The sequence below is a fragment of the Protomyctophum parallelum genome (genome assembly GCF_964188405.1).
Source record: "Protomyctophum parallelum genome assembly, chromosome: 1".
In the NCBI taxonomy this organism is placed as follows: Eukaryota; Metazoa; Chordata; class Actinopteri; order Myctophiformes; family Myctophidae; genus Protomyctophum; species Protomyctophum parallelum.
The window spans coordinates 77927988-77942208 of NC_139697.1; the positions used below are offsets into that span (position 1 = coordinate 77927988).

Here is a 14221-nt window from a genome sequence, read left to right on the forward strand (position 1 = left end):
TTCTAGATGCATGAAAATTAATAAAATGCTAAATGTAGTGCAGTACGGTATAAAATAAAAAACATCATTAAGAAAACTGCAGTATCTCTAATCCTTTGTATGCGTTACTGCAGGTCTGATACACAAAGAGAGATTTTAACTAGCAGTGGTGACAGGTGTAGTGGTTAATGTGTTCCCTTGTGTAGTCTCATTCTCAGCATTCCTACTGTCTGACTGTCTTAATGAAGAAAAACATACTACAGCAGAATAAATGTGCTGCAAACAATAGATAAATAACAAAAATGTGTACATTGCAAGTGCAAGAGGTTGGCATGAATAATGCCTATAGTTCAAGAAGGAATTTGGTCCTCATAGCTTTTTAAGCTTATATGATTTGTACATGTCCTGTTACCTAAAACCATGAACTAGAAAAACAAATATAAAAACTGTAAACACTGTAAACGTGTTTGAAAATAGTCAAGATGTTGGCTTGCCATGCATCCCATGTCTATAATGCATTAGAAACATACGTATAATGTATTATAATCTGCTTATAAAATGGTATAATTAGTTATTTAAGGACAAGTATTATAATACTTCATAATTGCTGGGAACTCATTGGCATTTCTTGTTCAAGGATTATGTATTGTCATTTTCATACGTCTGCCAGTGCCCAGCAATAATTGTATTATAATACTTGGCTTTATAAGTAATTATAAAAGGCTTTATGATGACTTATAATTGCATTAAGAGACTAAGAGTGCTTATAACTGTAATTCTACAGTGACGCACATTACAATGCCTTCATAATTGACCTTGTAAGAAAACATAAAATGCTTTTATTGTGATAAAGAAGTATGAGTATTTACAGTATGTTTTCTTACAACAAAATTATACCGTGATATAAGTAGACTGCAATACGTTAGAAGTATGTTTATAATGCATTATAGACATGGGATGCAAAGCTAGGGTTAACAGATGTTGATATACAGTACAGTAAGATTCAAAAAGTGCAGTAAAATCTAAATTGTTCCCCAAATCACAGTTGATCCAAACGTCATGGCTAATTCAGCTAAACAATCAGTTGTTTTAGCCATGACTGTGTAGCCCTAGTGCAAATCTTTCAGTGTGGAGTCGGACAAGTATTAGCATTAGTCATTTAGTGCTAATGCCCCTGAGAATAAATCTTGTTTTTGTGCTTCAACACATACTTATTCCAAATTCTTCCCTTGCTTAAAGCTGTAAAGTGGATAACCTAGTCCGGTAAGAGTAAAAGTAAATAATTACATGAATTGAAACAAAAAACAAAGAATAAATATACCAGTGCCAGCTGCAAAAATAAATGTAAAGTAGCTGTTTTGAGTGTCTTTGAACAGGAACAAAGAGTCTCTAAAAACGGTGCTTGAGTCTGGTGCAGTCTGTATGTGCAGCCTCTGTTTTGACCATGGTACCAATGGTACTTGTTGTGTGAGAGGATGCTGTACTTACTACTGTAGCACAGAACAAAAGAGACTATATGTTCCACGGAGATGTCAATGCTCCTGCTTTTAAGGCATCAGAGTTGATAGCTTTAGATATTCACTGGTCAGATGTCCTGGGACAATGAAGAAGAGAACACCCTAAAGTCAACACTGATCAAGCCACTGATGTTCACACTGGTTAAGTACGTTAAAGAAATATCAGAGATGATTTTGTCCTGAAGAATCATATTGTAGCATTAAGGGTTTAAGATTGTATTACTATATCTTTTTACAAGTGCAGTAGATGTAGCCTGGTATGGCCAGACTAATATCACTTATTAGTCTGGAATCTGTGGGTGGAACCTGCATTTCCATGGGCGAATTAAAAATTAAAAAATTATAATTAAATTTGAAAATAAATGCTTCTGGTGATAACCCGCCCTGATTGGTTCTCCACAACTTGGGGGGCAGGGCAATTCAATCACAACCGAGCAGGTTCAGACCAAATCTGCCGGCCAATTTAGTTCAATAAATTTAGAATGATTGGATACATTTCTTACAGTACTTACCTATTTTTAATTTTCCACTTTGACAGAGACTAACCCTCCTCCATCTGCAAGGCAAAAATATAAAATAAAAAACATATATAAAAAAGCCAGTTTCAGAAACTATTATTAAAAAAAGACAGGTCAGAAACATTTATTTTGTGTATAACTTAAATACAATTTAAAAACAAAAACAATGTTTGCAGATTTTGTCCGTCACAAGCAAGTGCTGTGTTTTATGCTTTGTTGCAGATTAAAGGTTAACACTTGATGTGTTGAACGTGAAAGAATCAAAGTGTCAAATGGGATCAAGGACTCACCTCCATTCTGCTGGAGGATAGCGTTAGCTCGCTCTGGGTCGATATGCACCAATCGCGTGACGAAGGAATGTCCATCGCCCAGACTGGCAAATCATCAGAGACAAACAAAGATGGTTGTAAAATACGTCAGGAATGAAGGGGATCCAGGAGTTAAAATAGTCTGAATGACCTGCATATCTTTGCTGTCGGCCAGGACAATGTTTTTTTCATAAATGAATGCACTACTTAGGGCCGATTCATACTCCTATTTTAGAGCCGAATAAAAGTCGGTTCGGTGCTGTAAAGCCTACAATTTGACGTCATTTGAGGTTCGGGGGGGCGGGTACCGTCCTGAAGTCGGCTCTTCGGTGCTACTGAAAATTTCTGACGAGCCGAAATCATTTCGGCACTACAGCGCCGAAACAGCGATAAAATAGAGTATGAATCGGCCCTAAGTCATACAGGAGTGTCGCAAAAAGTAGCGAACATTTACCATCTACAAGCTCACACAACGCACGGCATCACAATCCGTTATGAGCTTGTAGATCATCTATTCTAGAAACATTTTGAAGTATTAAGAAGACCTTTCGACTAAATAACCACATTGGATTCATTCGAACACAGGTTATTTCTTTCCATTTCTTTGAAAGTAACGGTTTTGGACATGCAAGGTTATCTGTTCACATGCAGTTCCATCACAATACATTACAAATGCCATTAAACATTTGCGTGTGTCGACCTCAAATGGTAAGTAACTTGCATGCCATAACATCACTTGTGGCAAGAGGAGGACATTCACCTGGAGAACACGGGAAAAAACCAAGACAACTTCTGCTCTCCAAAGACTTCAGCCACATTTCGGCAAAAGCCTAAATTGAATCCGTTTTTGTCCGGGCCGGTGCTGAAGACAGGAGTACTGAAAGCCTCTGAAACACAGCATGGAGAGAACACATCACGAGGGCTGGCACAATTATTACATAATCGTCTAATCGTGATTGTGTTGAAAAATGTTCATACATAAAAAACAAAAACAGAAATGGCAGATCTAACGCGTTGTTATCAGCTATTTCCGCTATTTTGTATCTTTAAAAAGAAAAAAAATATATATATATATAATTTCTTGGTATATTTCAGTTATTTGTCATATCTGCAATTCAATTTCTTGTAATTTCTATTCATACTGTTCCAATTTCCAAAGCCAAAAACAATTAAATCGTTATCGCAATTATTTGTGTGACAATTAATCGTCAACTTAAATGTGTAATCGTGACAGCCCTACACATCACTGACAGTTTATATACTTTAATGAATATACACATTCACACTTAGAACACATACACCTGGCCTGCATGTGGGAATCTAGAATGTTTTGTGAGTGAAGACCCAGAGATGGGAGTCTTAACACCGAATACCAAATCAAGATGATGTAAAAAGGCATTGTTGAAAAACCTTTTTCTTGTTTATTGCATTTATATACCTTTTTTTATTTGTATTCATCTGGAACATTTACATAATTTCTCTGTCACTATAATGTTTTTTGCTTTATACTGCTTATTTGTCAAAGTCATTTTCACAATACAAAATGCCTAATAAAAACAATATTAAAAGAAATCTAATTATTACTAATGCATTTAATTTGTTTTTTAAACTTTAATTATTTTAACCAAATCAACATGATTTTTTTTAAGAGCCCATGGACAATTTGTATCTACTGTATTCATTCAATCCAGTAACCCCTCAGTCTCATCTCTATTCTCTAGTCTCCTCCACTGTTAAATGTTGCCTCAGACTGCCATCTACTGGCCGCTACAGATTGTTGTTGTGTAACTGTGTGTAGGCCAGGGTACTTCAAAAAGAATAGCCTAGCCCTAGAAGGCAACTGCACCCCCTGCTCTGATTCAGGCTGTCTACCGAATGATTCAGAGTGCGAAAAGGGAATTGGGATTCGGCCAATGATTCAAAGTGCGTAAAGGGATTCGGCCAGGTAGGAGTATAATTTTCGCCCTTGATGTAGGCCTACAATAGTACATGAAGTTACATGAGCCACCGCTAAACCAGTGGGAACAGGGCACGTGACAACTTGGCTGAGATGCTATCGCACAGCTGAAGCAATTCATTCTTGTACTATTACTTTGATGACGAGTTGGAAAACATCTGAGCAAGTGCCAGTCTTTATGAAGAAAAAAGTGGAATGTCCACACGATATAGTTCTGCTCCCCGTCTTTTTTAATTCAACCTAAATACAACAATGTTTCGCCCCTCCGGGCTTTCTCAAGTTACATGGGTATGGCCTTGAAATCCTTAAATTAGTAGAGGACCAGGCTAAGATATGTATGCACTTCATTTAGGAGAGAATATCTCTCTGGTTTTTTAATCATCCTTCTACAGGAAAGAAATATAATATTTGTATGTATTAGTATACATGCTAGTGTCCATGGCATGTTCACTGGCATATGTTGGTATGATGACAAGAGCGCTTAAGACGCGCATCACCGAACATCGGAGTGATATTAGAACTCAGAATATGCGCAGTCCAGTGGCGGCTCATTTTATGCAAGCTGGCCATAATGTGTCTGCTTTAAGATACATTGGATTAGAAAAAGTGGAAAAACCACATAGGCTGGGAGTCTCTCCTGCTGAAAAAAGCATTTTGGATCTATGAATTGAGAACCCTTACACCTTTTGGTATGAATTTGGACCTATCAGACCATTCCTTTAATACACCTGCCTGACTTGCCGCTCTATTATTATTATTATCTCTGTGTATTCCTTTTGTATTGTATATATGTTTTGGTATATTTATTGTATTTTAAACCTATTGTTCGTGAGTGTATGGCCCCTTAATTGATGTATTTGTATTGCTCTGGAGTGGATCTTCACATACAGCCTATTGGCTTATCAATTGATTGAATGACGACACCCTGTTACTGTATGTTCCACGTATTTAAGGATTTCAAGGCCATACCCATGTAACTTGAGAAAGTCCAGAGGGGCGAAACGTTGTTGTATTCAGCTTGAAATAAAAAAGACTGGGAGCGGGAACTATATCCTGTGCGGACATTACACTTTTTTCTTCATTCAGTAATTTTTTGGGTCCAGCACCGTATTCTGAAACTGGGATGTGCATATCGTTTTCCTGCCAGTCTTTCCAATTGCATTGCATGTCGGTTGACGAGTATGAATTGGCAGGAACAGACATCACAGCACTCGTTTGGCAAGCGCCTCACTCTGGCATATGCCTCACTGGGTACAAGTCTGCTTCTGATGCCTGCCTCCCATATAATAAGTGCAATGCTATTCCGGCCTCATACATACTACCGGTACTGTATATGTAACTTTATGCATTTGGCTTGGTGTGAATTAATTGTTAAATGAAGCAATACTGCACACTTTAATGTTTATCGATATGGAAGCCACAACTGTGCATAACTGTAGTTCTTTTTTCAAGAAGGCGGCATAAACATTTCCTTTTCTGGGAACTAAGTTTCACATAGTTTCATTTGATTGGCTCAGAAGCATGTTTTACAAAGAAAACGACAACAAACATGAAACCTTCACATGTGTTTCCGGTTCAAATCTGCTGCTGAGCCAATCAAATGAAACTACTGTATGAGAAACTGACCTGGAACTGGAACAGGAAATGCCAACTTCTAGAAAAGGGAACTACAGTTATACACAGATTTCGTTTAGACGTTGTCCTGTTTAATCGATATGGAAAAAGGTTCGAGTCACACTGGTGAAGTCACAAGTAAGTCATACAAGCATTCAATCTAATCTAAATCGAGTTGGCAAATTCATTTCTTAAGTGTGACTTGAGTCGAGGTCATGGTGACTCGAGTCCACACATGTACAGTACCTATAGTTGTCCTGTTCTTTCCTAAGAGCCATAGATGGTAGCTTAAAAGTGACAGCATACTGAGGCAGAACAGGATCGCCACAAAAAACAGAAATATGACGTGGAATTTGGCATGGTTTTCAGGCAGCTGTTGCTGAAGAGGGGAAAAGAAAGAGACAACAGGTTAACCTTTCCATTTTCCAAACTTTAGTTGAGTCAGTGATGGTGGGGAAAACGTCCTCATTCCAGATTAAATACTAAAATAAGCTGCTTATGTGACAAATATCAAAACACCCAGATAGTGTGAAATTTAGACCAACTCGTGCAAGGACTTACAGGACAGGACTTAAGGCCCATTCATACTACAGTTTTAGGTGATAAGTAACTCAACTCACCATAAGTTGCTCGAGTCGTTATCACCTAAACGGTGATAATGAGTCGAGGCCATCTTACTTAAAGCATTGACCCCGCCTCCCTCTGATTCAGATGTGCAACCACCTGCAAAACCAAGGGGACTGCCCACCCAACTTCTGGACCAATCAGTGCATTCACTGAGCCCTGGGCACACTGTAGTGTCACAAAGATGCCAAAAGCCGCTCATGGCTGGCGTCTCTTCCTGGTGGATGGAAATGAAGCTCCATCCACGCGGCAGAATGCCGCGGGGGCAAGTGTTTCCGGGAATCTGGCCGATGCGGCATTCTGCCGCATGAGTGGAGCTTAATTTCCATCCACCAGCTGTGGATGGAAGTGCTTACACCCAGTGAAAGGGGAGATGTCGGTCAGTAAAAACAGAGAGATGTGTCAGGGTGAGTGATGCAATATTGTAGTACACCGCAGTGAGTATGAATGGGCTGCGTACTGTAAACAAAAATGCACAGTAAAAAAACATACTATTCTAAAAGCAGCCAATTCGATAGCACTTCACACTCTCTTGCAGTTGGACAGTGAAGACAAGGGCATCATTGTCTCAAGTGAAGCCATGTAAGGCCACGTAGAGAGAGAGAGAGAGAGAGAGAGAGAGAGAGAGAGACCTTAGACTCATCTGATGTGAACAAGCACAATGTACCATTTAGGCCTTTAGCAGACACTCTTCTTAACCAGAGTGAGTTACAATTGTGAGATGGAAATAAGCAGAGTAAGCATGAACTCTAGTCACTAAACACAGAGTGCACAGTGTAGTGCCTCAAATTAAGCTAGGACATCAGGTGAAATAGTGAACCTAGCATATGTCTAAGCAACATGGTACCAAAATAAAAGTCTGTACATTTGACACTACCAGGTAAACATCTATATAATATGCTATCTAAATTACTATTTTATTTCATCTAAGAAACAAAAACATGAGAACTAGTGACCAATATATGTCATAGTAGCCACTAGCCATATCTTGGTTAATTGCTAGCATCGATCTAAAGAAAGGGTGTCAAGAAGGGGTACATGGAGAGTGAAGTGCTAGGCCGGGGTGTGGTGGAGTCTGAAAATTGGGAGTGAGTCTGCAGTTCTGACTGCAATCTTTATTCTACAGTTTGGGTGTTTTAGGGAATACACTATTTCTGCGTTAGCTGATCTAAGTGAGCGGGAAGGGTTGTAAGGGTAGGATCAGGTATTGACGGTATAGAGGTGCCATGCCTTTGGTTGCCCTATCCACCAACATCAGTGTTTTGTATGAGCAGCAACCGGGAGCCCACCGGGATCATTTGGAGGGGCTTATGTGAGCATGCTGGGAAGCCAGTAAGGAGGGAGTTACATAGTCAAGCTTCGACATGACTGAGGCTTGGATAAGGAGCTGGGCAGACTCCTGGGTGATGAAGGGTCTGATCCTTCGGATGTTATAAACCTACAGCAGCGGGTTACTGCTGCAATGTGTGTGCTTTGTAGGACAGCTGGCTGTCCAGGACAACACCCAGGCTCTTGGCAGTTGGAACAGAAGCCAGCAGGGAGTTATCTATTGTCCTATAGTAGGCTAGGATCCTACATGGGGCACAACTTACCTTGGAAGTAGAGTAGGTCATTCTTATCTATCAAATAATAATGAGAGACACTGAGGATAAGAATACTCTGGTGACTGATCACCAGACATGGTGCAACTTTCATTCCCTGCTTGTTTGACCATTCACAGTAAAATCATCAGTGTTACTTTAACTGTGAGAGTAATGTACAAAATACAAATTGCATTCCCTTTGGAATAAAATTAAAATGTAATTTTATACTTACGGTCCAGAATTGCATGAAATACTGGATAACTGTGGCCGAAATTACTGCACAAAACATTGAGCCATAGACCAGGAACAATATAAAGTATTTGTAGTTGGAGAATCCCACACAGGTATTCACCCTGGAGGGAGGGGGGAGGGAGAGAGAGAGAGAGAGAGAGAGAGAGAGAGAGACCTCAATATTGACAGATTTTACAAGAGAAAGTGCAGAGCACAGGAATAATACATTTGTTAAGAAAATCCTATTTAATATTTTCAAACTAATGGAGTAGATAGCATGTATGGAATGGGAAGGCAAGCACATATTGAATAAATGTAGCTTATACAATGGCTACTGCAGTGCTACAATCAAGTAAGGAATACCGTACCAGGGGCAGTGATGGTCCATCTTCAGCACACACCTTTCAGAACATAGTCAAAAGAACAACGGATGAGGGCTTGTTATTACAAATGTATTAGACGTCAAGGGCAGATGTTCCAATGTACAGTAAGACAGTTAACACTCACATCTCACAGGTGGAGCAGTGATGGGTGCGGTCTGGTTTGATAATCTCACAGTGGTCACAGTATCGGATAACTGTTGGAATAAATTACAGTGTACAGTTAAATTCCAGATTCTCCAAAACGATTACCAGCATTCAATGAAATGTCCTTCAGGCATGCTGCCTGTGTGCCAACTGAAGTGCCCAAAGGACATTTCGGTAATGCTGGTAATCTCTGACAATATTATTTCACTTTAATCACTTAAAGGACAACTTTTGGGGGGGTTTTCAACCAAGGTTCATGTTTTAGGTTGTTATTAGAGAAAATAAAAGATGAGTGTTCATTTTTTTTCATTTGCTGCTTTCTTTTTTTTTAACAATATATTTATTGCATTTTTCTTTTTTTTTGACAAACAGAAAATACAACAAAACAATACATAATACAGACAATACAATACAATTACTTAAAATGAAAAACAAACAAAAAACTAAACAATAACATACAGTACATACATATATAAGTACAGTATAATAAAATAATGGCACTTGGTAACAACAACAGAGTCCTTATGGCCATTTGCTGCTTTCTTTAGTTTTAGCGATTTTAGCTACAGTATCTTTGACAGGGGGGCGGGCATTCGAACATGGGGCTAAATATGTACTTTTTTACTAAATTGTATGGCGATTTCTTTATTATTATTTACTATTGTCCTACTAGATCCCAGGAAATTACATTTAGCCCCATGTTCGAATGCCCCCGCTCAACTTAAATGAGCCTTAAGATTCAATTATTGAGGTTGATTTGAAAGGAACCGATATAGTAAGCGTACAACTGTACATACAGTAATCAAATGCAAGTCACATTAGTGCTTATAGTGTACGCTAATTTACAACAGCCATATTCTACTGCCTCACCGCCTTTAGCTGTTTGTGTGAACACTGGCAGTTCCCTGGCCACTCTCCTCAGGATCTCCTGCTGCACCTCAGGGCTCTCCTCTTTCTCATACAGTTCCTTCTCCGCCTTGGGCAGACAGAACTGGAGGAGAGAAAAGAGATGCCTCACACACAATGTTGCATAGAAAAGAGATGCCTCACACACAACGTTGCATAGAAAAGAGATGCTACTTAGTGAGAGACTGCCTACTTAGTGTGAGACAAATACCCTTTTCATTATATCTATAATTTACGCATCATAAAGTAGAGTGACATACTCAAATCAGTACTGAAGAGGTCTAGATGAAATGGATGAAATTATTAGCAGATGGTGCACACCTTTTTTTCAAGTACTTCGTCGCGGCATACTACGCAAGAGTATAACGGACGGTAGAATACACCACTGATACGAATTCATCAAAATTATTCAAAATACACACACACACACACACACACACACACACACACACACACACACACACACACACACACACACACACACACACACACACAGTCACACACACATGCACGCACACACACACAGTCTACCTCTTTGGAGGGGAAAGCTGGCCTGACAAGGATGGTCTTCCAGTAGGACCAAAGAAACATGAAGAAGAAGACGTGAAAGACGACCAGGTAGCTGACTGTATATGGAGGACAGACACACACAGACACACAGACACACACACACACACACATCAGCCACACAATGCTCACACTGAGGCCAAAGCCCACTCAACCTACTCTACAAAAACCTACTCGTATTCCTCTTTTACAAACCAATTGTAAGAAAACATACTGTACAGTAGGTGTTCCTGGTCAGACCTAATCAACCTACACTCCATGATTAGTCAACACGGACACCAGGTGAATCTATTTCAGAACCACATCAGAACCACCTACATTCAGAACCACTAAACCATTGCATGCTTGCTGACTGAGGATTTCATGGCAATGTTAAATATGTATCTTTAAATAGAGTGATGAGAGTGTGGGAATGTACATTTGCAGTTGTACACTGATAAATTAACACAGCAGAATTTACTGTGAAGGATTGTTAGTGGAACAGTTTGTGCGTGTGCGTGTGTGTGTGTGTGTGTGTGTGTGTGTGTGTGTGTGTGTGTGTGTGCGTACGTGTGTGCGTCGTGCGTGTGTGTGATACTTACTTCGTTCGTCATTATTTGGGACTGTATCTGTATGAGACCAACAAGAAAATATATGGATTAGAGAAGTCTAATACACACAAGTGAAACAAACATTGTCCATTGGTTCAGCGATGGTCTGAATCGTTTCCACCCAGTTGTATAGCAACTAAGTACACTGAATTTAGATGTCTACTACTACCTGATACAGTAGGTTCAGTTTTAATAAGTTACAGGCTACATAGAGACTACACAATAGTAAAACAATTACCAGCTGGACAGTTACAGTCTCCATAGGGCCTACGCACCAACAGCCCCTTGTCCCACTCCCAAACCCGCCCACTCCATGCGGCCTGCAGCCTGGCACAGCCAGCGGTGAGCCTCCTATAAGGGAGTGCTTTGTCTACGCAGTAGGGATGTCCCTGCCCTGACCATGGCACTGAACAGTGGTGGAGAAAGTACTAGTGCTTTACTTAAGTAAAAGTATCAATACTGCAATGTACAAGAAGTACTACTATGTAGTTAAAGTACCAAAGTAGAAAGTACTCATTATGCAGACTATCCCATTTCAAGATTTCCAAATGTTTAAACATGTTTTGAATAGCAGAAAAGAGATCTGCTATTTTCAAATGGCCGAAATGTATATCCTAGGGCTGAAGTGGTTAATGTAAATACTCAAGTAAAGTGCATATACTTAAAAAATGTACTTAAGTATAGCACTTAAGTTAATGTACTAAATGTACTTTACACTGTCCACTGGCACTGGCACTGACTGACTGACTGACTGACAGGTCTCCTTACATGTTGTTCATAGATACAGTATCAGTTCCAGGCTGAAAGGAACCAAAACAATAAGCTACTGTGTGCAGAAAGACTGAACAAGTAACATTGTGTAAAAGGATAGTACAGTAGAATCCTTAATTTAACTCCAAATCAAATGGGGCCCACACTGTTCGGTCCATATAGGCCTATAGAAATATGACTTGGCAGTTGGCACAACCATATATTGGCATTATCTGCAATTTACACTTTAATATGAGATGCCAAGAAATGATTACAACTGGTATAATCTTTAAGTATTGTTTTATCCATACAGCGGTGTGTTCAGGGAACTTGTTTCAGACGTGATGTGTTTAATAGTGTTGTGTTATGATGACTGATGGGACCATGCACTGTTCCATTACAGGAAAAGTTGACCACTAGTCAGTTTATACAGCTGATTCAGATTACCCCTTTGTTTAGATTTTTGACCAAATTAAAATCACATTTGCACATGTCTAATAGTTCAAAAATGTATTAATTTGTATACATCATTTTTGACATATTGTATCCATGTGCCTAATGGTACCACTTGAGTGCTCAGTCTCTTTCTGCTAAAACGTCCTATAGTCTACACAGTAGCCTATAGTGTGCAATATAATCCTCAGTGTTCATTTCAATAGTCGAAAATGTATATATGATATGCACATCCATCTCTCAACGAAATAGCTAGGCTAGCATGTGTTACTGTTTTGTATTGTCTGTGTAAGGAGGAAAGCACTGCATGCATATTAGTTTTACTTTTGCCCAATGTCAGTCTGTGGCAGTCATTGTATGGCGCTGTCCATGGTACCATATCACGTTTAAGCCAATTCTGCTAAGTAATGTCCTTCATTTTTCATAAATATTGACCGCACTGCAAAGATATTGCGAATGGTTTATTTGGTTTATTAATCGGATAGATTGTCAGATTAAAATCTCGGCTGCTGCTACTGTAACTACCCACCTGAAGTTGACAACAGCTTGGAACAGTCAAAGAAACGCACCGAATATTAATGTTAAAAAAAGATATACTTACAGACACAAAGTTCCACGACGTACGCATAATAAGCCCAGAAGACAACCACGTTTACAAGTATTATGGGGATCCAATTGAGCGCCCGTTTACAGCCTCTCAGTACATGCGAGGGCGCCATCTTTAATCCGCGTGTGCTGGACATTAGTCGTGACGTCAGGGGGCTTTAAAGAATGGAGACTGTACAAGCGAGAGTGTTGAGTAGCAGCATGATCGGCTTGTGTTTGTAGTACCATCCAAATATCATTCAATGTTTAATTAAGATTGATTAAAAAAAGAATGAAAGAAAAGAAAACAAGGCATGTACATTAGGCCTAAAAAAAGATGTGTGTGTGTGTGTGTGTGTGTGTGTGTGTGTGTGTGTGTGTGTGTGTGTGTGTGTGCGCGCGTGTGTGTCAAGTGAAGCACCAATTTCACATTTGTGCAATAATGTTTCATTTGACCCTCGCCAACTTTGTATTTTACATTTTGCAAATCAACTTTGTGACTTGTAGGCCTAACCGGCAAGAGAATTCACACATGTTTTCCGTGTTTTGCCTGTGTTTTCCAGATCCTGCAAGTTAATTTGTGCATGTCACACACACAAAGGATCTGTAAGCACATTTTATTTACATACTTGCGGCTCTCTTTTCTATGCTTGTGGATGTTTCCAATCGCTTTGTGGCCACGTAGACATTATTGTGCTCCCTCCAATCGCCAGGATGCAGTTCTTTCACAGTCCAGCAGGTGGTGTCAGTTCTAAATCAGACTTCAATACACTATATAATTGCTCTCTATAATTACATTTAGACATGATATAGTTCTTGTTTTAATAGGACAGCTTCTTATTTTAATTTGGTTAGGGTGTTATTGGAAGTGAGCTGCGATGAAGAAGTGAGCAAATTAAGTTAGGCTTTTATAATTACCAGGTGCTACTGTGCAGATTTCTGCAATGGGTGTCATCACTTACCTGATGTTTTCTGAGGCTGATTTGAAAACTGTCAAGTGGCATTTCTTCTTCCTCAGCCGGCATGTGCACGGCTTGGGAAGCCGTGGATATGCACGGCTTGGGATATCCGGCTTGGGATATCCGTGGATATGCTCCTGAGGAGGAGGATTCTAAAAACGACTTATAAATCCTAAAGCCTTGTTTACTTCACTGTGCAACGGTCCTATGCTGGAAAATAGCAGATATGCAAACTCACAGCACATCTCATTCAAGACACTGAACTTGCAGATCTGCCATTTTTGCCATCCAAATGCATATGGTTAAATGGGCCCTAAGAGATAACCTGACGCTGCCAAGAAATGCAGAAATTACTAGAAAAGGTGCCCTTCTGGGCACAGGTCTCCACCAGGAGGATAGGAAAGTGTGTGATGTTTGGCAAAATGTTTAGGAGTAATTTAAACATGTTTTTTGGGTTTGTGTGTGTGTGTGTGTGTGTGTGTGTGTGTGTGTGTGTGTGTGTGTGTGAGACGCAACTTGGACTGTTGTAGCGCCACCATGAGGCTGATTTGAA

At 39.6% G+C, this 14221-nt stretch overlaps 1 protein-coding gene across 1 annotated transcript; it reads right to left on the reverse strand.

Annotated features, from left to right (window-relative positions):
- Window positions 1-45: 45 nt before the first annotated feature.
- Window positions 46-12843, reverse strand: LOC310855106 (palmitoyltransferase ZDHHC20-A-like; the record flags this gene model as incomplete). Its single annotated transcript, XM_083759996.1, has 12 exons — window positions 46-1573; window positions 2009-2052; window positions 2305-2387; window positions 3083-3209; window positions 6140-6272; window positions 8333-8453; window positions 8700-8732; window positions 8839-8908; window positions 9729-9849; window positions 10296-10390; window positions 10913-10939; window positions 12726-12843. The coding sequence occupies 11 exons, from the start codon at window positions 12841-12843 to the stop codon at window positions 2015-2017; spliced, it is 966 nt and encodes a 321-aa protein (XP_083616122.1). The 3' UTR covers window positions 46-1573; window positions 2009-2014.
- Between the last annotated feature and the right edge of the window lie 1378 nt (window positions 12844-14221).